Genomic DNA, 26,235 nt, shown 5'->3' with positions numbered 1-26,235 from the left:
CTTTGTTTCCCCTTTGGAACTACACAGTCACCCTTGCTAAAGTGCCCTCTGTCATTGGGGGAGGGTGTAGCGTAACTCACTCTGATAGACTGTTTTCTGTTTTTAAGCATTTACTCTCAAGCATTTAGGAGTGATGCTGTGAAGTATGGTCATTAATTTCCAAGTCTGTTTTGGCTCAGAGCTACACATCTGTCTATTATAGGTATATTTAATGGTTACACTGATGAGTGGGTTTTTATTTTATTGATTTGCCTTGATGGAGACTGACATGGATGATATCAGCTACAGTCTAAACATATTCCCACCAACAGACAATTTTGAAGTTAGATCTTCATTACCTGACATTACACTACATTACATACATTTAAGTTTATTCATTTGGCAGAGGCTTTTATCCAAAGCGACTTACAAGTGAAACAGAGTATAACACAAACAAAAAGTCATATAATGAGTCCACAATATTAGAAGGGCTGCATGACCAAGTTTCAGTAGTTAGCTTGCATGGCCTCTAGAAAGTTGATTCTTTGGCTGCAATAAAGACTTCAGCAAATACATTTTGCATTGTGTGTTGTCGGATGAGAAAGCTAATAACGATGTGGCATTAGGCCTACAACCAATCCAAAAATATTTATGACCGCACAGTGGGACAGAATCATTTATTAGGATTATATCGTTTGGAGTAACGTCACTGTTATGAGCGGAGGGCACCGTTATTTCTGGAAGGGCTCCAGAGAAGATCCTAGCCCTAAATGAAACAACATTTTGTGTCTTATCCTGGTGTCCGCTAGAGGGCTGCGATCAAGTAAAACGTTTACAGTGCGCCTGTATGTAGTTTTCAGATCTGATTTCTATACTTGCTTTTGATACAGTTGTTGGAATACGCTCTCGCCACTCTACTAATCGATTATACACTAAACACGTTCAATTAGTCAACAACCGTCTTAATGAGAATTTAAGTTAGTCTGTATAGGTCGCACCGGAATGTAACTGGAGAGCATTGCAAATGCTTACAGTATATGTTACCTCCGTGAATTTACAGTATTCTTTCTCAAGTCTGCAGCGATAGACGTACAGAGTCCAGGCGCGTCAAGGAATCTCATATATACATAACACAGGTCTACGTAGTTTGTGAGTGACAAAAAAGCAAAAAAAAAAAAAAAAAAAAAAACTATCAAAAGTTTGTCCTTTTAAAAAACGTATCTAAACTATTTTATCCTAGCTGATTCATAAGCTGCTTTTCCAGTTTGCGGTCTCTTTAAATCTGTACCAGCCCATTCGCCTTCTTCTGCAAGATTGACACGCTCGGAGGAAGAAGGAGGACTCTGAGTTAAGGAAAAGTCCGTCACCGCGTCAGACGGACGCTCGGAGCGTGTCTTGGTAACTGACTTCGTTAGGAGTGGATGCGCAGGTCTCGGCACAAGTTCACGTTAATTTTCTTTGTTTATTCAACCGACTGTCGGGTGTGCAGTGAGGCCATGGAGATCTGGATTACAGAAAAAATGTGTTCGCAGGCTGTCGGCAAAAGCATTTGAGCTTTTACAAACTGGGTCTTGGAAAGGTTGCATAATGTTGGGAAGGCTCTTTTTCCCCGTCACCCTGGCGAGGTCCGGAGTGAGGATTTGAGGATAACGGTCCCGCTAAAGTTTATTGCGGAAAGGAGTTTCAGAGTTATCGCATTTCTTCGTCCGCAGGCGTTTGGGTACACACGGTCTTGTTGGATTAATTGAAAAAAAAAAGAGTCTTTATGGATACTTCGGGGATTTGTGGATAGATTATGCAGTCGCCAGGATGGGTGCGAACAATGGGAAACAGTGTGGAAGCGAGGGTAAGTTCACCTCAACCAAGGCAGCAAGATTCCATGTACTTTATCGTAAAATTAAGCTCTGCTTGTGAAAATTTGAGTTTCATATCCACAGTCAAAGTTACAACATATCTTATATCCTATTATAGATTCTTTTTACAGATATAGACCTACATTTAACATTGTTCTAAGATTAATTTTTAGAATCTAAAGTGAATTTAGATGCATTGTGTAATTAATATTTTCTACATTGCACTTATTGTTTATAAATTCACACATGCAATGGTTGTCATATCAATTAGGGTGGAGTAATACAGTGATATATACACAATCCTTAATGAGGTATTCAAATACATGCTGGTTTTTTAAGAGACGGAGTTGGATCAAAGTGAAAGTTAAAGAGGCACTAAGCAGAATAAAAGATGAAGATGAAGCTCAGGGGTGGATGTGAGAGAGATTTTGACTATTACAGGAGCACCCACACACTGGTTACCTGTATATTATGTCTTACCCATAAAAGTCAGCGTTTTCAGAAATTAGAAAGGCTGGAGACTGCACAGTGACACTAATGGACAAACCCTTTGGGCTGGCTCTTGTGGCCAGTGTCCCAAGGAGAGATGCTGGTACCAGTAACCACTAGAATCAAAGAGTGTCAAACTTTCATTCAAGGATGCTCAGTCTGTCAAAGAACCCTGGCCCAAGGTACTGGAGACTAACCATGCACAATCAGTGACTCCAAGGAGTCCTGTGCCTGGATATAATGGTACTATTACACAGTGTGGGGAAAAATGACCAGTGTTCATTAATCTGAGAGAAGCCAATCCATTTGAGTTCAGTTGAGACCGGACACTCTGCTCTGTACAGGTGATCCCTCTTCTATTTCCCTTTCTGTGTCTGCCGGCTAAGGCTGACCTCTCCATTATTATTATTATTATTTTTTTTTTTTTCTGAGTTCAGCTCTTCAGGGACCAGCTTCCCCCCTCAGATTTTAATGGACCTTTTTATTGGAGCACTAGCATTTATTCAGTTTGTTTGGGGATTTTTTTTCTTTCCATACTTTTGATCTTTTGTTGAAGTTATGGTTCATTTGGGGAGACGTACGCCGCCAGTGCTCAGCCTGGGTGGCAGAGAACTTCTGTCTGGCATGTTTATTCCGTCAGTCGTTGTGACTTGAGTGCGAGTCTGAGAAGGCAGCATGTGAACAATGAAACTCAGTTGGTCCCCTGGCAAAAAGGCTCCTTGTTTGTGTTCTGTCCTACCTGATGTGGCACAGTACATCAAAATATGCACACACACACACACACACACACACGTGTGTGTGAAGCCAGTCAAGGCCAACAAGCTCTCCTGTTATTGTCAGTGGCTTCAATGGACAACACGTTAAACAGCATGACTGGTGCAATTCAATAACTCTCACAAAGGTAATGTGGAAATGAGAGCTTTGTCTGTGAAAGACGGACTGAATTCCACGAACATTTAGAATTAGGTATGCTTCAGGAGGTCAGTAGAGCAACAGAAAATGTCTCAAGATTATTGCCTCATGATTGTCTCAGTGGGACAAAACTGACAAAATATGAGTTGCCTCTTTTTCAGGACATTCTTCGAATGTCAAACCTCTCATTGGTTCTGCAGAATATCTTTAATGCCACCATTATTCTTTCGGATGTTGTAACACTACATGCAACATTACACAGGTAGCTATGATAAAGACAAGCTGTGCAAGAACATGAAGGTTTGGATTATTTGGAATGTATGTGTTAACATGTTGCAGGTGTCTGTTTACAGAACAGTGAAACAATCTCAGAAAAGTCCGAAAATGGGAAAGGGGGACAGCGAGCATGCGTGCCCTATCTCCCTTGTGCTCCCATTTCCTCTCCCTAAACGGGCCAATGTGTCCGAAAAGGATGCAGGAGAAACATGACTCTGAGGCCTAAATTAATAACACATTACCAGTCTGGTCACAGAATCAGTGTCTCAGTGAGCAGCTCGCTGGAGGTTTCTGTGGAAGACATTTTTGCAGCGAGGCAACACCGCACTTCAAAGCCACGTACTGCTAAGCCTCCGATGATTCAACGCAATGAACCACTGAACATCTGTTTAACTATAGCCTCTAGCTTTGTGCAGGCTAACGTTTGTTAGCGTCGAGACTTTGCACCAAGCTCCTACTGCGCCACGAAGTCCACCGGCCATATCTGTTTTTGATCAGTTGCTTGACCAGAACTGCTTGTCGTTTCTTTATCATTTTGATATTTGATACGCTTGAAGAACAAAAAAATGTGTTTTTTGAAGGTTTTTTTTTTTTTAATAGTTGGTAACGCGCAATTGGAGGAAACCTAACCTCTGCCCTGGGGTAATTCATTGTTGAAAAAAGGAGCGGTTCTCCACTGTGTCAAAAGCCTTTAGCGCTATGCTGAGGTGGACTGGGACCGGTCCCAGCTAGAGTTACAGCTCATCGCGAGCCTGGCTCGGACCGGGATCACAGTTTGATGCTGAAGCGCACGCCAAGCCTCCCCCTCGTCTGCCAGCGTGACGGAGGGACGGCGTTTAGTAAGGGCTTCATGTGTGAACAAACGGTGGGAGCTGGAGAGGAAAGCAGAGACCCAGGGCTGCTGGAACCGGTGGTTGCACTACTGCCGTGCACCCCAGGGGTTACTGAGAGTTAGGGCCGGAAAGGGTCTGGACCGTGAGAAAAGGTGACAACCCATTAAAAACCAGCAGCAGTTTGTTGAATTAACGGGGGATGCCTCGAAGTTGCCTCGCGTGCACAGCCTTAACGGGGTTTGAGTTAATCAATTAAGCCCGACCAACAAACTCGGAGGAGGTGGCCGGCCTTCCTGTTTGCGTTTTAATGGCTCCGCCGGGCCGCATATACCCCACAAGATGGAAGTGAAAACATATTGGGAAGCGCTTACTTTGCGTGTGCTTGAAGGGGGGGAGGGGGGGTAGGTGGCCAAGGGAGCACGGCAGTGCAGCAGTGACATTTTCAACCTCTTGGCAGAAAGCTCGTGAGGACAGCCCAAAGTGAGGAATGTCAGTCTGTCCTGGTGGGGAGAAAGTCCACGCCGTGCCAAAGTAAGAACGAGTCTTCAGTTGGGAACGCCGTCTAGACTGTCAGGCCCGTTTCAGTGTGCGTTGCTTATATTATCAGTAAACGCTGCTGGGCAACTTACCAGGTTTTGAGCAGCTGGTTTTTAGACGTACATTTTTTTCCCCCTAAGTATAAAAACATGGCTAAAAATTGGGTGAGTTGCAAGAATTAGCTAATTAAAAGTGGTTTGACGAATAACCCAGCTGGCAATGACTCTGTACTATGCGCCTGTTTGGACATCTGATGACTGTGCTAGCGTGATGTGCTACAGACATTAGATCTCTTCACAAATATTTAGTGATGTGTTTGTGTGTCAATGATTTTTGTATGTATGTTTTTTAGACATTGTATCTTGCTAAGCCAACTGCTATGGATATATGCCTGGAGATGATATGAGGATCTGCTGGTTTTGCCAGGAGTTGCTACATCACCACCATTTTAGGGTCATAGACTGACACTTCCAAAGAATGTAAATAAATACTGAATGGAACCCTTTACCCCTTGCACGGTTTGTTGTCCTGGCATCCATTCAGAACATCCTGCTGGGATAAATTTGCTGTCATCTTATATTTTACTACTCTCCAAAAATATGGCTCCTCGCATTTTCCATAGAGGGGCGTATTTAGAGGGCATCTTCTACTTTGAACAAGTTTTAATTGTACATTTTAGCCATAGTAGAGATTTGTGAAGAAAAAAACATTCTTTTTTACTCCATATCTACATCATATCTCCAGTGATATTGTATACTTTCTGTAGCATTTTAATTTCATAGAATATTCACAGAAGTTTTAAACCAATGCTACAAAAATGGAATGAAGACAAACACTACAGTCGAAGATCTTTGAATTCAGTGTTTTCCACTTGACAACACAACATGGTTTTCAAAATGGTTTCATTAATTAACAAACACATTGCAAATCTTCATTAATTTCAATGAGGAAAGTATTCTTTTTAGGATCTCTAATATTCTCTGGTGCATGTACAGGTTTACACCTTTGAAAATCAACTAATTATACGTCAGGGAATCTCCGGCAGAAATGGTTCAGCCCAAATATATTTTCAGCAAAGGATGTGGCAAGCTTCAAGTCAGTCAGTTCACAGTTTGATAACCAACACAGCAACAATCAAAAAACCCCCAGAATTTGTTGCGCAAACATGGAAACATGAAGCTTTCTTTTCTGTAAGTCCTTATCCAGAAGCTCCATCAGAACTCCTTCAGACAGCTGTTTTTCTCACAGCACCTCTCCTCCTGAATGTGTCAGCGGCCTGCAATGGGAATCACTGTGGGACACAGTGCAGAAAAAAAAGCCTTCTCAGGGTTTGTGTTCCACTTAATAAAGAAAATAACAGTTTACTTCGTCTCCACTGAAGATGAAGGAGGAGGGGGAAACGGGGCTGAAGGAAGTCGAACAGGAACGAACCTCGGGGCACCTTGTGACGTTTCGGTGACAGGGCGCGCTTTGAGGCCCTGTGTTCTGAGTGGAAAAAAAAACAAATCAGAAAACAGCAAAGAGCATTCTCGGTTCTCGTTGGGGGTGGGTGGAGGGAGGGGTGCTCGCAAAGTCGACTGGGAGCTCTCTCCTGGGCGGCCTGTTTCGGAGGCGTTCTGCCAGTACTGGTCTCAAGGCTGGACGCATCCCAGTCCCAGTCTGGCTGGCCGCGGCCAGGAACGCTGCTGAGTAAACACAGAGGTCCAGCAGGTTCTGAATTCACTTTTCAGCTTGTGTGCAAGAGGACGTCCAACAACAATAACAACAGCTTATAAAAGAAAAGAGGAACTTAAAAAACTCCCCCCGGGCCTGCACCAGCAGCAGGGTTTCAAAGCATCATTTTTCCATCATACCTTTTTATGTCCTCATTACTTCCATCTGTCCAAAAAAAGGGGAAAAAAGCAGAAAACATTTGCTTGGTAGTTTTCCTTTGCTGGAGTCTCAGCAGAGCTGCCTGGCATGAGACCATGAGAAACCCATGCCCCCTTGCTCTGGTCAGAAGTGGGGTGATTTGGGGTGACAGTGCCAACGGTACCCCATCTTCCCCCTAAACGTCAGCAATTTTTTTGGTGAAGTCCTGAAGCCTTTCATGTGAACCAGGTGCGAGGGCCGTAGCTTTTCACCGCAATGGCGCAATGCGTTGTTCAGCCCTGTGTGGTAATGGAAAACTCTAAACTAGGCTTTGACAGAATATTGCTTGTGCTGGAAGGGAGAATGATAAACAGTGTTTGGGCTGGAGTTTTTTTTTTTTTTTAATTTTATTTCGCTCAGAGGATCCTGGCTGTGGACAGCGGTTGCACGGAACACGTGCGGACATCCTGTGGTTTCACTGTCTAGCAGAGCACATGGGCCTCAGGTCTGCAGACACCAGCAGAGATTGGTGGTTTAGCTCCTAGGAGTTCCTGCCTTGGTGCTAAAAACGGTGCTAGCATGAGCAGGCTATTCCTCCGGAGCTATTAAAGAGACAAGTCATTATGACTGTTATCTTAACTCAGCTGTTAAATCCAACCCATACCCTACCAAAGGGAGTAAGTAATATAAACAGAACTGGTAAAACATTTGCAGTAGTCCAAGCCCAGCTGTCTGTCTGTCTGCCCCAAAGGCTGTTAATGGTTCATTCTCTATTGCATGCATTGCCATATGCACCCTGTGTAACTATAAATTATGTAAAATTTGACAAGGCAGCAAAAAATGCTGATACTATTTTATTGCCGTCCAAATTTATGTAATGCACAGTGTTTATAAACAAGGTCAAACACATGAACAGATGCAGCTCTTCTGTGAAATTAAATGTGACATCAATTGCAACTTTTTTTCAAATGCAGGCTTGAGATTAAGATGGAAACATACCATTAAGGCTTCAGTGCATCAAGGAAGCGTTCATGGCATCGTGCGAAGGTTTTTGGAACCAGCTGGTTGACCTAATTGCTCTGAGGTCACATGATTACTGGGTCTGGCAGGTTATTGAGGGCAGTGAATTTACAGTATCAGTCAATGTGAAGAGACTTCACGTACGATCTGTAGTGTCTTAAAGCACTGTGTGGACGGATGGTGTGTGAACGCATGTGTGTGTGTGTGTGTGTATGTGTGTGTGTGCGCGCGCATGTTTCTAGGCTGGAATCTAAACAGAGGGAGGGCTTGGTAGGTAAACATTTGGATAGCCACAAGTGCAGATAACTTAAGCCAAAGCTATAAAAGTGTTTGTGTGTGGGTGTTTGTATGAGGTAGGGATAGGGAGGTGGTTTTGGAGGGTGTGCCTATTTTTTAATGTCTGTAGAGGTGTAATAAAGACACAGAGACCCCAATGTTTATCAGCATCTGGCCCATGTCGTGGCCACTTTTGTGTGCTGTGGCCTCTCGTTCTGTGACCTCAAGCCCTCGGTTGCCCCGTGGAATGCTGGCCTGGCTTTCCTCGGGCTGTCTCCCTGCTGCGCGCCACCGGCCGCGCTGTTCCCGAGCTGGTCTTTAGCGGAGACCTCAGCCAAACCAGATCCCTGCGTCTTTGTGGAGGGAAATGAGGCCTTATGTGACACAGGCAGCCTTGTCTACCTCTCCTGCCGGGACACGTTACAGGAGGGGCAGCTTACCTTCGGGCTTCTCTCTCCGCCTGCACACCACCACAGACCTCACTGTTGTCCATTTGACAGGGTTTCATGACTGTCATTGTTTTACATGCTGGCGTTCCCCATTCATGACACATACTTGCTGTATGCATGTTCACGTAGGTGCTGGAAGTTTTGTAAGCAGGAATGTTCACAATGTGTAGTGGAACATCATATTCAGCTCAGTTTTCTAATGCATTGTTGTCTTTAATTTTAATGAAGGTTTTAGGATTATTCAGTATGGTAGAGCATGGTGCAGTGTGTGATTGGCTGATCTCACACATCACTGTGTTTTTGTGTGTGTGTGTGTGTGTGTTTGCATGTCCCTGTGGTACCCTGCGATACCCTGTGAGCGCATGAATTTGTATGCATGACTCTAAGTGTGTGTTCTCTGTGCTGGTGTGTGTCTTACTGTTCCTAGTTACTCTCTGAGCTCCCCCGAGGCAGGCCGATCTCCCAGAATGCATTATTGAATCTCTCGCAGTCAGGGGCAGCACAGGAAATAGGCCTCATATGGTCTCCGAGCACTCAAGCTCATGCATGAGAGAGCTGCGCTGAGGAGACGCGGCTGTTTTTACCCTCCCAGAGCCTCCCACCTCCTCTACCTCTGCCTTTCAATCAGGTAAAATCCTCCCGAAGGCTGTGCTTTCCCCAGCCCTCAAACTCCGAACGTGACCCAGTCCATGAGGCAAACTGCCTTTCACGTGACAACGACATGGTGAACGATAGAGAGAGAACCACTTTGGGATAATATCAGGTCATCTACTGGGAGTCTGGTGTTTGTTGTGAGCCTTGGTGACATTTCATGTGACATCATGTACTTATGGATGAGTCCTTCCCTGGCCCATGGGTCCCCTAAAGGACAGATTGGTTTCAGTCAGTCTCAAATGCAGAGAATGCTGTGGATACAAAGGCAAAACAAATGCATCTTATTCTGTTTTTTGAAGACCCCACCTTGGTGACAAAAATTGATCATTGAAATGCTGATGCATTCATGAAGTTCAGATGCCATTTTAAAGAGTACTGCATAGACCAGCATAGGGCATTCGAGACTTTTTATGCTTTTTCAGGAACAGGGATGTTTAGATGTAGCTAGGCCCAGCGCCAGGAGAAAATACAGAGGGGTGCAATTGCAATCCACAGGGGGGCACAAAAAGTCATATCTTGAGAAAACGTAATAAATACAATGTAGACTTGGGATATAAGGAGACAACTGGGGGTGCACTGAGAGCTGTCTGGTGGTGCAGTGCACCCCTAAGCACCCCCATAGCACCGGGCCTGTATGTAGTACAACCATGTGTTACATAAATAATGATTTTACCATTTTATGACGTATAACTGCTTTCAGTATAGTTTTGTCACATCCTATGATCTCAAGTATCAGCCTGTTTAAGTAGTAGCCTCGTTTTCCTTGTGCAAGAAATCAGTTATGTAGTAAGCCTGTAACTGAATACACTACTGGGAACTCTGGCATCAATGGTAATTCCACAAGGAGACAAAGCTGAAAATCATCACTTCAATTTTTAATTTCTGTCATGTCATTGTGAATTTCCACTGACTGAGCAGGGGGTGAGAGAGAAGACTGGCTGCTGATAGTGTTGAAACTATACAAGATGCAAAGGCCATAATCTGGTGTTGTATTAATACCATCATTGCGTCAATCTGTGGGTGTATCATAGACCATGGGAGAACCCTGCTATTTGGATATGTTATCAAGATTCCCATGAATGACATTTTATTCTTTAAAAAATATGCAGTGTAATAATGCAACGAAGAGGTGATTAATATGTGTATTTGCAGAATAATAAAATACAGCTATAGCTGTACAATACAAGCCTCTAAGGCTCCTTCATAACAAAGTTAACATTTTTTAGTGATTAAAAATTGTATATGTTTAAACAATTTCCAGAAATCCGGGGAAGCAATTCAATATGGAGCAAGTGCACTCACTTTGTTAAAGTAAACAAATTTTGCCTGTTTACTTTATCAAAAGCATTACCATGGTGAAGAGGTTAAGTTTGCCTTTTAAATAAACCTTCTGAATGAATGGCCTATGTTTCTCTTTTCCCTTTATCAATCCTCACGAAAGGCACTGTGGAATCTAAACAGCCATCTAATGCAACCGCGAACCTGGACAGCTTTCTATACACTTACAGTACTTACCATATACGGACATTTGTCCCTTTTTCCGAATGGAATGTTACATCTGCTACTGTGCTACACTTGCTAACAGAAGTGGCTGTGATAGTCCTTCTGAACTATGGGTATGGTACAGGGAATGGCTCTGTCGGATGGGCTGGATGGCCTCATCAAAAGATCGCGTGGTCGTAATGACATGGCGCGGACGTCTTATGTTATTGCAACGGTAATGGTTAATCGTGACACGCCGCGAAAAACCGCCGCAAATGAGGGGTTAAACCTGAAAATAACAGGCTGGCAAGCCCGGTTTCCATTGGAGCTGTTATTAGCGTGAGGTGCGAAAAGGGTTCTGTTGCTTTCTGTACTCTCGTTGCGGCCGCAGCACCCAATTTAGAGACGTATCCTTAGAGCCAAGTCTTTTAACGGCGCTGTAGCCGTATTTTCTTCACAGCTTCTTTTCGCGAGCTTGTGCGTCTCCGTGTGCATGGCATGTGGGTGTGTTTCCAAGTAAGTGTGAGAACGCAATGTTTCGGAATATCTCAGAGCTCCTTGTGCTAGCTGAAGCCACCAACCCCTCCTCCGCAAAGCTACTTGCGGGCTGCATTTAAAACCTGACCGAGGAAGCGTGTGCCATAAACAAGGCCCAGAAAATGTGCAAGGTTACAGCTTGGCTCGGCCCGACGGCTGGCAGTCACATCCGCCTGACATCAGCAACTTTAAACCAAAAAGTAAACAGCAACGACTAAATCCTGCACATTTTGAGAGAGTGCACAGAGCTCTGCATACATGCCTCTTAAATTGTGTCTAAGGCAGGCCATTCGTTTAACTGCTATATGGCTTGGTCTTTGATTTCGAAGATAAAGTTGATAGTACCTTAAATGTGTTCATTCAAAGTTAAGCATAAAGCACCGTAGTCAGACTGAGTGCCCACCGGCAATGCACTACATCCTTAATGGGGAATAACGGGTTTATGCAAACGTGGCTTTTTTCATTAGAGATTTGTGTCTGGAATTAACCAGAAGGACCAGATACTTAAAAAAAAAGATATTTAAAAAAGCAACACATTTGTAAATGCATTAGCTAAAGTCAGGGGACACTGAGGCCTCATTGAACAGAGGATGAAGTCATTTTTAAGTGAAGGTCACTCTGGAGGAAACAGAGGAAGGAGACATTTAAGAGGTCCAATAAAGTCAGAATGTACGGGAACTGGAAACCCAGTTCAAAAGTTCTTCTTTTCCTTTTTTTCAGAGATGGGAGATGGAAAGGGTTCTACATCTGGGAAAACTCCAGTGTCCCCCTGAGTCTTTTGTAGGTCTTTTCTTGGTGGGGCAGAGATCCTCAAGGGATCACAGAAAATTGATTTTTCTTCCAAATGTAAGAAAAAAAGAAAAAAAACATAAATTCAGAGCAAGGAAAAAAATGTCTGAATTCTGTTTAATCCCACATAAAAAAAATCAACTTTCCAGAGAGAGAAGCAGTGAAAGAGAAAATATATGCCTTGCAAAGTTTATATTGTATGTTTCTACCTCTGAGCAGTCTCTGAAAACTGCAGCTGTGTGCTTGTGCTGGTTGTGAACTGCACAACTATGTGCAGATCAATCACATGCTGAACCGTGGGCTTACAAACCAGTCTGAGGAAAATGATAACACATAGCAAAACTGGCTGTAGCCATGACGCCTGGGGGTGTAGCAGGGAAGCTGTGACAACACTGGAACTGAGATGAAATGAGGGGCTGTCTGATTGCCGTTTGGATCCTTCAGTCATTCTGTAACACAGCTGTGAAATCAGAGTGTGATTTGCAGGTTCACAGACCCCCCCACTTTCCCAGCATATTACTTCCATTAAAATATTAAAATGGTTGTGCGGTCTTCATACTTACAACTCATAACTCGATCACATGATTAAATGACTTGATCACATGATTAGAGGTCCTCCTGCCACCCAGGCTCTCCAGATGTCTGGCTGAAAAGGGGAGAGAAGTGTAATGAATCGTTGTAAAAAGGCTGCTGTGATTGCTGGGTCTTGCCCTGCCAATTAAGCAGTGATTGTGAGCGTTGGGTGATTGCGTCATGGTTGGACTCTGGAGTTTACTGGATGCTTTGGGTCAGACGTGAATTCGAAAAAAAAAAAAAAACCCTGCTGGAAACTTCAGATTCAGACGTCCTTGACTTCATTTTGAAGAGAGCCAAGCTCCTGTCTTTTGAGGGGTTTGTGTTCCATGTAGACATAAAGAGAGCAGCCATATCATAGCATAGGTGAGGCTGAGACGCTCTGCCAGTAATAGGAGTTATGAAAGGATTTCCTCTTTCCCTCCCATATCAGCTGTTTTTCTATTGACAGCCCCCTGTTGCAGGAGCGTGGAACATGCTACATTTCACTCGTTTTATAGCTCACCGCTGCATGTGCCAAGCAGTCATGGAAAATCTGTGCACGTATTCCTTTGATTTCTTCTCGAACTTCCCTCTGCCTGCAGACTCTGAAGACTTTGGTGACCGTAAAGTGCTGACTTCTTCTGATTAGCAAGTTGAGTCATAGAGCTCATTCGTGGTACCCTTTGGAGACTGCCTGGAGTGCAGGGAATTGTGGGACACTTGGTGTCCATGTTGGCGGGATTGCTGCCTGCACTTCACAGTCCTGCAGTGAAGAGTAGCCCCCTCCTCTATGTGAGGTAGCTCAGTTCCACATTGCCTCTTTGTTAAAGCTTCAGAAACCGCATCTACTTTGCCGTTCCAAAGGTATTTATATGAATACTTCAGCTGGCAGCCAACCCTGCATGATCACAGCGTGAGCTACCCTCCCGCTGTATTGTATATGGATCAGTTTCCTGGTCCTTGAGAAGTGAAACGTTTGTTTGCTTTATGTTGAGGGCTGACGCACGTTGCATTTCTAACAGGAGCACTTCTGTGCTTCACTGTAGACTTGTTGTGTTGGAAAGTGCTTCGACTCTGCCGCAGGCAGTCACCCTTTGGCAGTGCCAGTCTCCGCTTGGCACCTCTCGCGCAACTTTACAGTTCATAAAAAGATGCACGAGAGAGCAGAGCCAAACCAAGGTGAGAGAAAAGAAATGGCTTCACGGAGTCAGAATCGAATCCCTCTTCACTTTGGTCTCTGTATCTCATTTCTCGCAGCCAATGAGATGAGAGTGACACTGAGCTGCTTGTTGTTCGTGTCTCTCTCAGCACATCAGACAGGGGGGGCAGTGGGAGGTAAACTCCGCTGAGAGGTCTCTGGGCTGAATGCTGCATCTGAGAGGAGGCCGGCGGGCGGGGCTGTGATCAGTTCCAGCTGGCGGGAGGGTCGCACAGACAGGCTGGGGGTCGCGTGAGCTCTCGAGGATGGGAAGCAGCCATCCTGTCACCCCCCTATTAACCTACCCAAAATCCCCCATCCCCCCACCAGCTTAACAGGACCCTGCTCATGGTTCTTTTAACAGGAGTGTATCTGTTTTTTCTTTCCTCTTGTATTTGTATGTTACACTTTTCTCAGCCCAAAGTAGCTCCACTCAGACCAGGTGAGGGGAAGGCCTGTTTGAAAGGAACTAGCGGTATCAAGGTTTCAGGTAAACTGTACGACCTAGCACATGCTGTAATTGTTAACATATGATCATTTAATATTCTAAAGGATCACTATATTTATTTATCTTTATATATATTCAAGCATTTTGCAGGCACAGGGTGTAAGATCATGTAAGGCCTATAGCAATACTGTGCCCCCCTCCGTGTTAGTAAAGATTTACTAGTGCATAGTTAGCGGAGGTGGCTCTCCACTGCAAAAATAAGCTGTCACCTGCCGTGCTGCACAGCTGCAAGAACTTGAGAAACATAACCTGGGCGTGCTTTGATTGGTCAGCATGAAGTGGTAGTTGAAAGCCTTTTTCTTGGCCAGCTGCTCAGGCACATGGCTTACACCTCCAGCCCTTAATGTGCGTGTTATTATGATTCCCTATATGGAATGACTCACATAGCTTTCATTTACATCCTGCCTGTTGGCCCAGCTGAATATTCACCATTCATGTTAAGGGCCTCGCGCGAGAGTACAAATGCAGTGCCCCACCTGGGATTTTAACCTGCAGCTGTCTATTTACTGAAGCACTTCCACGGCCCGCTGTTCCACCCTGCCACCCACTATTGTCTTCTGTCATGCCTGGGTGGAGTGTTTTGTTCCCCCTGGTACAAATCGGCCACACTCATTTGGCTCAAGCGCCACAGGCTAAGTGGAAAACACCCATGGGAGATGACCTCAGAGGGGCAGCGTCAGATTCCTCCGCGCTGATTCGTTGTGTGTGTGTGTGTCGCACAGTTCACTGGGGCGAGAGCCGGCAGAGCTCGACGACAATGAACAATGGACAGTTTGAGGGGGTGGGTGGAAATGAAGCAATTAAGCGGGGTGACACAGCGCATGTGGTTTACTTAATGAGTCCATTTTAGCTCAGGGTTTGTCAGTGAGAGAACGCACTGGGTCATGCTGGCTTGGAGAGGGGTGCGCAGGGACTTTACACCAGTAAAAGTGTCAGTAAATTGAATTACTGAAAAGAGGAGTGGTTGACATTTCTTCGCTCTGACCTAACTGCATGAGAATTGTGTTTTGTACTTGTAAATCATTTTGTAGCATTTACTCATTCTGATCAAGGACCATTTGCAGTTACACACTTTGAACCACAGGTCTTTGCAGTTATTTTTGTGTTGTGGATTGTTCTGAATTAATACAATGGTTGATGTGAAATCCGGCTTTATTTAAGTGTTTATTTTTATATCCAGAGGGGGTTGCACAGCGGGATCTGGCGACATTATATATGATGGAACACTTACTGATACTGTGCAGTGTGTCTGAATTTGACAATGTAGCTTTTGAAGGAGTTCTTTTAAGTTAGCATTCAACCATGCATTTCACCTAAAGTCTGTCTATATGTCAGTTTACTTCCTCAAAATAAAAAAAAATCCCAAAATATATTTAGTTATGGTTTTCAATATTTTTATCTCCATGAAGGGCACAGTATGGACACAGCTGTCAAGTGTCTTTGACTGGGAACAAGTAGGTTCATTTGGATATGAATGCATTTGAACTGAAATCTGAGTAGCCCTGTATTTGGTGTCATATTGGAGTAGTTACATATAATGGTATTGTACTGATTTTTTGATATAACCCTGTTTTTTGCATACAGTGTCTAGGCAGCCTTTTGATAAATAATGCATGACCTCCATGCTTTACCTTACTGAAAACCTCAGCAGGATTCATGTTGTTAAAAGCAATTTTCCAAGTGATCGCTACTTTATTAAGTAGCAGGAAAACACATCTGTTTGTAAAAAACAATGTGTACATTATGCAGCTCAAGTGAGCTGGATTTATGAGGCCTAATGGTGAATAGATTGAAAGCCCAAACAGTGGTTTGTAACACTGGAAGAAATACGTATGCGGTCCTTGTATGGTCAAAACTTGAGCAAGCACAGTTTTGTTTGTGAGTTTTTTCGTCTGTGGCGCCTGGGAGTGTGTGTGTGCGATTGTAAACAGTACACAACCAACCCCCTTCTGGCACCAGCCCCAAAGAGCAGTGGACTGGCGTTGTTTTGATACGATGCGAGTATTAAGATCACATTTGGGGCTCCCTGCGCAATGGGTTGTCGAAGAAGGTGTTCTGTCAGAATTCCGTGGAGCTGTGTAGAATTGTAGAGAATTGGGTTTGATGGAGGAAACTGCTCAAAGCAAAGAGTCAAGCCAGTAATCTGTAACGCTCCAGAGGTATCTTTTTTTGAATGATGAAGTGAGACGTTTTCAAATAGATACCATTATTTTGGCTGGCAGGCAGAGGGAGACTATCTGCGGACGGCTTTTTGCTGCGGTGCCACTTTTTTAAGTGAAGAGATATGGGCCTAAGCCTTTACTGTGAGTTGGATTTGGGACCACCTGGTGCTGGATTGGCTCTTAAAATACTGCAGTCACGGACAGCCACACACAGCATTGGTGAAGCAATTCCAATGCCTGCATTCCCCTGGGTACTCATATGGGAGAGATTCTTGTCTCGTCCATCTGAACTGTTTTTCTGATTCGGTCCACGGTAAGCAGGACAAAGCAGAACTATGATTGGTGAAATTCACAAACAGTGCAAAAACGAAGAGCAATGATTGGTGATATTCACAAGCAGGGTAAGAAAAGAGATCATCCATGGTTGATGTTCACTGCGATGAGGCGTGTTTGCATGTGTGCTTCTGTTTTTCTGTTGTCTGCATATGTCTCTTGTAAATGCTCTATCCTTCTGTGTTAGTATGTGCTTGTGCACATGTTTGTTTACATAGCCCAGCCATTGTTGGTTTGCTCCCTCTTGTCTCTGAAGGTACTAATACTGTCCTCATATACGCCCTGTTGTAGACTGTGTCTGGATTTGTCCGGTTCATGTAGCCTGTTGTAGACCGTGTGTCTGCATGTGTCCTATTGCCTCTGCTCTGATGTAGACTGTGTTTGGATGTGTCCCAATGCCTATGCTCTGTCGTAGACTGTGTTTGGGTGTGTCCCAATGCCTGTGCTCTGTTTTAGACTGTGTTCTGTTGTTTAGGTAAAGGCAGCTCCAGCATCTCCTCCGACGTGAGTTCAAGTACGGATCACACGTCGACCAAAGCTCCAAAGAATGCAGCTACCAGCGAAGGTAAGCATCTGGTCCTCGTTAAGCATTACACCCCTCCCCCCACCCCTCCTCTTTTTTAACTTTCGCGTTGACTATTTTTGGAAAAAAAAGTCTTGTTTTTTGGGAATGCCTTAAATTGAAAACAAACTGGCCACAGCTATTGCCTCTGGGAGACTTGGGGGCTTCGTATCTCCTCCTGTGTTAAAATCCTACCCCCTACCAAGAGGAAGAATGTCAGCCCAAATCCGGGGCGATGTTAGGGCCAAGGCACTGCGAGATCTCTGTATGTGTGCACATGTGTGTGCGTGCGTGCATGTGAGTATGTGTGCATGCGTGTGTGTTTGCATGCATGCGCACGTGTGTGTATGCGTGCATGCATGAGTATGTGCGTGGGTGAGCGTGCGTGCATTTGTGAGTGTGTGCATGCATGCTTGCGTGCATGCATGCGTGCGTGTGTGGTTCTACATGTGTGTGTGTCAGAGGCAGGGGAAGGCCAGAACACTCAGTGCTGTTCTCTTAGGTAGACACAGATTTGTGCTGCTCTGTCTTTGTTCATATATACTGTATAATGCCGCCTTCCGTATCATTATGTGTGCGGATTGTGCCAGGGATGAACAGGATCCCAATGGTCATAATTCAATAAAAATTTATTTCCATATAATCAAAATGTGAAAGTTGCGATTGATGCAGAGTTGGTGGTAGTCTGACGAACGGATCACATCTGGCCAGAGGCCAAGGCTGTTGATGCCCCATTTGGACCTCATCAACGGGAGAAAGAAAGGGGGGGGGGGGGGGGGGAGTGAAGGAAAGATGCCATGACCAGCTGGCATGGAAGGGAAGTGGTAAGTAGGACTGGATGGGACCGGTTTGTCTAGGTTTGGCTAATTTTGAAGGGATTGTCTGAAAATTATCGTCCCAAATATTTGTTTGGAACTTCACTTATTAAGAGGATTATAGCATTGGGAGGTAGAGTGCAGTGTTTCAGCCAAGGTCTTGGGGACCCAATGTGTTTGCTGGGCTTCTTTCTTGTTGAGGTCTCTTAAGAATTGATCAAGATGTGAATTGAATACTCATCTGCATTTGAGATTGCTTAACTAGTATCTGCTATTACAGACATACTTTGTTGAACCTGTTTGTTCTTCTAAACAGATGATTACGTAAGAGCATCTCTGGAAGTGTTTTTTTTTTTATTTTTGTGAGCCCCTTGGTGAAGTTGGTCATACAGACAGGTATTCAGCTGTAGTGATGTAGGGTAAATTGATGTAATAAAGAGAGGTATTCAGCTCTGTTGATTAAGACTACTTGGGATTAGGTCAAGGGAGGCTAGAAAAATTAATTGAGCAAAGTGACCACGTAATTATACTTAATAGAGACAGCTGGTCTGTATATTAACTAAATTATTTTAGCAAACAACAGTTGTTTATATTTAACCAGACTTTGCTGATACAGCTGGAAAAAAACAGCTCCAGGCCACGGGTTGAAATGCACTGATCTTAAATGCGTAACAGCATGCAGTTACCAGCTTAATCAATCTTAATTAAAAGACTTCAGCGGGAAAGAAGACCAGAAAACAGAGTCCCCAGGATCAGGGTTGGGAAACAATGATATAGTGGAATGCTGCTGAACTGAATGCTGAATTGGTTAGGAAAAGAGCTTTGAAAGGCAATGCTGTTGTGATGCAGTACAGCACACACCAGTCATAGGAAATAGTAATGTAAGCATCAGCTGCATATAGTGATCAAAAATCCTAGTATGGTACCACCATTATGCTGGGGCATCAAGTGTTAAAACTTTTTTGTTTTTAGCCATCAGCTTCAGTTAAAACATGACGTCATCTATTGTGTAATTTCTCAACGCAGATCTTGCTTCTCTGTCAAACTGAGTGGTCTTTGAATGCTTGATAGTTTTGCTTAAGGTTGTTGTGATGTAAGATTTGCTTAGTGGCCGTTTGGTGTGACTGTTGCATTGCATCTAAGAGTGTTACCACACTTTTAATCATAGCATTCCATTTTTTATGGCTAAAGCCACCAGAAAAGATTCTCTGTCTCTGTAGAGTTTCTATTCAGTTGTTAATTTTAATCAGTGTTTGTGTAATCCTGTCCTCAGCATTTCTTTCTTTTTTGAAGATGGTGTTTGTTCTGGTGATAGGGAGGCAGTATGTGCTGCAGTGGAAACAGCACAAGTTAGGGACGTGCTGTTGGGTTAATGGCCAAGAGCTCTGCTGCTGACATTGGCAGGCGTCAGGCCTAATATGTTCTGTTTTCCTTGAGTTCTGAAAACACGCACACGTGTGCTCCCGCATCTGTACACACACACATACACACTCATATGCACACACACACACACACACGCACACACACACACACACACATACACACACACACGCACACACGTACACATGCACACACACATACTCATATGCACACATACACACACATGCACACTAACACACATGCATGCACACACACATACTCATATGCACACATACACACACATGCACACTAACACACATGCATGCACACACATGCACACACACACACACACACACACACACACACACACACACACACACACACACACACACACACACATACGCATGTGCATACAAACATACCCATAAGAGCTCAAATGTATGTCCACTTTTCTGGCCCTCAGATGCAGGCTCTTGTAAGCTATTTTGGGTCTGCACACGTAATCACAATTCGTCTGTAACTTGTCATTGCGGACATGGCGGCACCAGAATAATAGCAAGGAAGGCCATCTTCTCCAAAATAAGAGCTGTGTCAGGCAGGCCTTTGCGGGGGTGGCGGGGGAGGGTTACCGTGTCTGCGCTCCGCTGACAGCTGCCCCAGCCCTGGCTCGGTCCTTGCAACAGCCCCATGTACCATTTAATCAGTAGGCAGAGTCTCCATTTGGGCTGGAAACCATGGCCTCTGCTTGGCCACTCGCCAGAAGGATGGCAGCGGGTCGCACTGACAGATGTCCCCTAAATAAGAGGACACAGATTTCATTTGTGGTTGCCTGTTGCTGTTTTCGTTCGCCTGCTGCTCATACTGTAGGACAGTCCTGCCTCTTTCCCTCCTGGTGCTCCTGATTTCCCAGAATCCTTTTCTCTGATGCCGAGAGCGTGTTTGCAGTGAGCGTGAGACACCGCAGCCACAGAGACAAAGAAAATAAACAAAACGTTAGCCTCTGCAGCTAATTACTGTTTTTCTTGGGACTCGCTCATCGGGTGTAGATGGGGGCATGGCGTTTGTATTTCTGGCCTACTGTCTGTTCTCTCCCCAAGCTGTGATTTGCGGTAGTGGTATCAAACTCGGACCGTTGGCCATCATCATGTAATCAGCTGCCAGTCACATGACTCAGATGGCTAGGAGACAATTCTTCTTTCTGGCCTTTGTTGGAGCGGTTGGAGTATTGCTCACTGCATGTAACGTTCTGTGTGGGACATGTATTGTTCAGTGATAGCTCTGTGAAGTTTCTCTGCTGCTCTTGAAGCACCAGCATCCCACAAGTGAGCCAATCAGTTTTTACCTGCTCCACAGCCCGTCTAAATCAGTGTTAAGGAGCTGTTTCAAACATCATTTCTGGAAAGTGGAAGGACCTCCCCATCTGCTGGACAGTGGTGTTGAGGCGTGTCAAGGCCTTTTTATCATCTGCTACCCACAATATCTGCGAAATCAACTTCGGTGGGAGGACTTTTCTGTTCCTGTCATAGGAAAATAATTACCAGAACAGCTAATTAATTACAACTGAATTTTTGGGATAGGGAGTAGGGGGTACTTTGTTTTCGTTTTATTGATGTTATATTGTTGTATTGTTTTTTTATGCGCCTTTGCTTTGTCCACAGCTTTTGACACACAAGCTAAGTTGTCATGCAAGTAAAGCATTTTTCGGAATTTGAATTCAAGAGGGAGAGAAACACAGGAAACAGGATACAACTGGTCCACAGTTTGTTGTTTCATGCAGTGATAAGGCTGCCTTCAGTGAAAGGGCACTAGTTGAAAAAAAAAGCTCTAACTCTTGTGTGGAAAGTGTGTGTCAAACTGACCTGGTCTGTTGGAGTGCTAACTCAAACCTATTGTTGGAGAAGCATGGTAGTCAAGCATTTATCCCTATATCCAGTTTAATTTAGAGATGCTCAACCATTGGATACTCATAATCGTACAAATAGTCATACAAATCTGAGGCCGCTCATGTCAAGATATTAATGCAGTCATGGTCTTGGTTACAGTGTAGTTTACATTGTTGTTGGAGGAAACACAAATTCTTGGGCCATGAGCTAGTCTTTGGCCACAAGGCTGAGAGTGTGTCATCAAGGACGGTGGTTATCACATCTCTTGATATGTGGGGGAGAACATATTTTCTGTTGCCTCTCCAATTTCAGCTTTCTGTTAGTCCTGCTCTTGTGGCACTGATCCAGAAGATGATCTGTAATCACTGCAATCATACTCAAACTCATAAGGTCTAATGCAGCATCTGCAGGCCTGCTTCTGAGTTGGCATGCTGACATCTGAAGCACTTGTATCACCGTGGAAATATTAGCATTCATGGACAATCAACCAAGGATCTGAAGCACATCAAACTGTAAGCGGTACCAGCACTGTTACTGTTATTTCTCACATATTGAGCTCTCAGTCAGAACTATGTCCAACAGTGAGGAAGTCACATGCTTTTTCTAAATAATTTCTAAGGTGATTTCATTGTAAAGGGACACCTGGTATCCTGCTTGAATTGCATAAAACAGTTAGCCTTCCTTCGCTTGTCATAAAGTTCTGCTCCAATGAATGCTCTGATTGTGTCATTCCAATCACATGCTGTGATTTTTTTATTAGGAGACATTTTCAACATCTGTGTTGTTGAATGACCATCTCAAAAATATGGCAAATTCCCAGTCCCCCCAGGGACGCTGAGAGAGGGAGGTGACCCTAAATTTCCAGCCTTCCTGACAAAAGCACTGCATCTCTCGACCGCAGTTTTCATACACATGACAGGCAATATTTATCTATTTCATCGGGAAATTACATTTCCAGGGATATTTATTACCAGAGACTGGACAGAGGTTTATTCAATTAAAAAGACAACTATTTTTCCTAGCTATATACTTTCCCTGGGATATATTTTAAAACTTTTACAATTAGAGATAACTGCATAGTGATAGCCAATTTGAAGTATAAGCTAATGTTAAGTGTAAGCTAATTTTAGCGTAACCTAATTTTTGGAGCTTTTTCAGAGATCAGTCATAGGCGCCCCTTAAACGATTTCTTTAAGAAGCGAAATAGTACGAACAAGCCCCCTTTATTCAACTTGTACAGACCCCTGTGCTTGACAGGAGAAAGAAACTGTAAAGTGAAAATAAAATGGCTTCAGCCTCGTGATAGTATGTAGCAGAGGTTTCATACTGAGGCCATGAGACTGCAGCGTGGAGCAGAATTGCAGCGGTTCACAGTTCACCTTTAAACAGCTGACTGTGCTGTTGTGAGGAGGAAGAGAGCTGGCTTTGTTTTCATCATGCTTCTTCACCTTCCAGAAATGCAGATGACTGCACTTGACATGACTCTGGCATAGTCTATGTGTTCTGTCCAAACAGCAGGTTTTGAGATAACTTCCTAAAACTCCTTGGGTGTTTAACAGAGGTTTGGCAGCATGATGTAGTGTTAAGGAGCAGGGTTTGTAACCCAGTGGATGCTGGTTCGATTCCCTGCTGGGGCACTGCTGTTGTACCTTTGAGCAAGTTACTCAACTCAGAAATGCCTCAGTAAATATTCAGCTGTATGAATGGATAGCATATAAGAATTGTAACCTATTTAATTTCTTCTGAATAAGAGTGCTTGCTATACAGCTGAATGGAGCAGAACCAATTTGCTTCAGTTTCTTTTTTTTACACATCTGAGAATGTGTAAGATTGAATGAAAAGATTTTTTTTCTTATGATGTGTAGAAATAGTTCCTTACTCAAGTGTGCTGCAGCACAGTGTCAATCAGGTTTTCAGGTCCATTAGTCATTTCCGGTGTCATAATGTTTTTCCTCTTCTTCCAGTCATCCTACATTTGTCTGTGCTTTTACAGATTTACATTATGCTATCCAGTTGCTCCGCAGATGCATGTATACAGTGAGACTTAGACCGTTGGATGCTTACAAAGGTAACTGTGGTTCAGTAATTTTCTTAAGGGTGTGACAGCAGTGTCTGACATTATTGGTTCCAAGTCCATTTCCCTAACCACTGCTCCATGCTGCTCACATCATTTGCACCATTCACCTCTGAAACATAAAGAAGGCATGATACTGTTATAGCACACCATGTTTTTTAAGCAATGCTGAAGAATCAACAGCATAGATGGCTGGAAAACACTCCGCCAAACCAATCATACCAATACCAATGCTATTTAAAAACTCTGCTTGTGAGAATCAAGCAAGCCAGTAAGTTTGGTTTTGAATGTTGCTTTTCCAGTTTGGCATTTACTACACATTGAACCTCATTGCATGTTAGCACTTAGGGCCAGAGAAACAGGGCTAATCAGTGCCAGTAAGTTGAGCAGTGAGCACATATGGTTCAGAAACCAGACAGTGGTCGGCCTAGCGGGCCCTTCCCACCGTGAGGAAACTCTGGTGACTCTGCTGGACCCAGCAGGAATAATCCTTGCGTGTTGGAGAGGGTCCAGGTCCAATCAATGTCATTTGTTCAGAGCAGAAAAAGGCCTCTCTCAATTGGATCAACTCAGCTGATATTACTGTTGTTGATAGTGTGGGGTGATTTCCATGACTCTGCGGAACGAGTGCTTTGTCACAATTACTGAATGCAAGGCACAGCATTAAAGCAAAAACAATTTGATTGAATGATTGGCTTGGCACATAACCTCCTAATGTCTAATCGGGTTCAGTGTCACCACTGAAGTCAAGAGCACTCTGCAGATCTCTAAATTATAGTTTTGTGACATTGATTCCATTAGGTACTAATCATTTGGAGTGTGGTAATATCAAACAAATTATTAGGAGTTCTATTTTTGTATTGCAAGCTTTCAAAGATAAAACTGTACAGTGCATTTTAGTCATTGCATTATAATGGAACCCAGAGATGAACGTGTGCAGTCCAGACCTCCCATTTTTTTAATGTAAAGCATCATATATAACAGCTTTACTAGTTATGCAGGAAAAATCAGAGGCTCAGGAATCTATTTAGAAGGAGCCAGGCGATTCTGCAGGTCATACCGCTGTCTTAGCCCAGGGGGGGTAACACCTGGATCGGCTTCTGAAAGCCCTCTCTTGGGGGGTAGTGTTGATCTAGCTGGGGTTCATCTCCAAGAATAATCCACTCTTTCTGGAAAAAAGCATGGCAACACAAAAAATAGCAGTGTGCTGGTTTCTTCTACCACAGTCAGTAAAACAATAACAGACAGTAGGAGAGAGAGAACCAAATATGAGTCAAGTAAAAGAACAAAAAAGTACTCTTCATCCCTTCTCCACAGCTGAGACGCACAGTTCACAGGGGAAAAGCCAAGAGAGATTTCAGCTCCCAGCGTGATAAGATGGGGGAGAGAGGAGAGAGGACATCCATGGCTCTAGATACAGAGCATTATTCCAGGCTCAGAAGATTAAATTAATACCTGAACCATATTGCCTTGTAGAGGGAAGAAGCAAGCAGAAAGCTGTTGATAAGATTCAAAGGACATGCAGATGGACAATAAGTGCAGATAGATTTGAATTGTTGTCTTTGATAATATTTGACTTGAATGTCAAAGCTGTTCGTTAACTTTTTCAACCTTTCCCGCTGAGCCACAACAATGGAAAGATGGATCTAAAGGCAGTTATGTAAATTATATGTTAATCAAAACGCTAATTACCACCTAGGGAAAGAAGAGACTAAAACTATACCTCGCAGTGTCTTGTAGCTTCTGCCCTCCATTGAAAGGCCCATAAAGCCTGGAATGAGAGAGGAAGAGGCTGAATGTGTGACTCCACAAACGAGGCGAGGGCAGGCGATGGGAACATAGAAAGTCTACTTCCTTGTTGTCGTTGGCGGAGCTCCAGTGCTCCGCCGCTGTTTCCTCGAAGCCGCGAAGCCACGGGCGCAGACCTGCAATGCCTGCTGGGACTCTTCTGGAAGGGACTCCAGTTTGGGGACTTGTCGGGGTCTGGTCCCCTTAACACACCCACCCCCTCCCCCTCTTGCACAGGCTCAAAGGCTGCTATCTTGCTCATGACATTCTGGAAGCGCTGCAAAAACAGCCACCTTGATGTGATTTGGGTACAATGTGAGCCTTTACAGCCTACCCCCCCCAACACACACACACACACACACGCAGACTCCCTGCTCAACTCTCCTTGTTGGGGTTAAAGCCATCTACTTTGAGCTGTTGCACATTCCACAGATTTTTTTTCATTTTCCAACAGTAAGACACAAAACAATGTTTGGCAACTCTGCACGGCGATGAAGGCTTTGCTTTCACAGATCTCAGCTCATTTAACCTCCAGCCACCACTTCTCTGACCCTGGGTTCGTTTGGACCAAGGGGAGTATTCAGTTAAGCTGCCATAGTGCACTGTCATTAACTTTGAGTGAGAGATTTCAACAAGCATTATATTTCTTTGACTCTCATACAACACTTTCTTGTTAATTTCACTGACTTTCAAACTCAAAATGATGTTTATATATAAAGAAAATAGCTACTTCTTTCCTTTACTCAGAGAACATAAGGGCAGTGGCAGATAGATTGAATGATCCCTCAGATTGCACCCCTTGCTAAAATTAAGCCTCCAGAATTATTGCCTGTGATCTTAGGTGCAGAAGTGTCTATTGCATTGGTGACAATGTTATGTTACGCTTATTATGTAGGCTACCATTCACTTGTTAATGAGAACATTAGCTTGCAAGAGGCTGTCTTTGAAAAATAGTGAACACTAGTGCACCACATATATTATGCTGTAATTTATTTTATGTGTCATTAGACATTAGACATTTTTTGCTCATTGTTCCCTTAAACAATTCAAGAAATATAGAG

General features: G+C 43.9%; 1 protein-coding gene across 1 annotated transcript in view; it reads left to right on the top strand.

Annotated features, from left to right (window-relative positions):
• The first annotated feature begins 1,733 nt into the window (after window positions 1-1,733).
• The window catches only part of fbxl7 (F-box and leucine-rich repeat protein 7), a 67,730-nt gene continuing 43,228 nt past the window's right edge, over window positions 1,734-26,235 (top strand). The window contains exons 1-2 of the mRNA XM_036519279.1: window positions 1,734-1,825; window positions 17,169-17,258. Of these exons, the coding sequence (XP_036375172.1) occupies window positions 1,789-1,825; window positions 17,169-17,258 (127 nt within the window). The 5' untranslated portion in view covers window positions 1,734-1,788. The remainder of the gene's footprint in view (window positions 1,826-17,168; window positions 17,259-26,235) is intronic.

The sequence above is a fragment of the Megalops cyprinoides genome, chromosome 24 (assembly GCF_013368585.1).
Source record: "Megalops cyprinoides isolate fMegCyp1 chromosome 24, fMegCyp1.pri, whole genome shotgun sequence".
Lineage (NCBI taxonomy): Eukaryota > Metazoa > Chordata > Actinopteri > Elopiformes > Megalopidae > Megalops > Megalops cyprinoides.
Note: the sequence above shows the minus strand (reverse complement) of the source record. Positions and strands in the feature narration are given on the sequence as shown.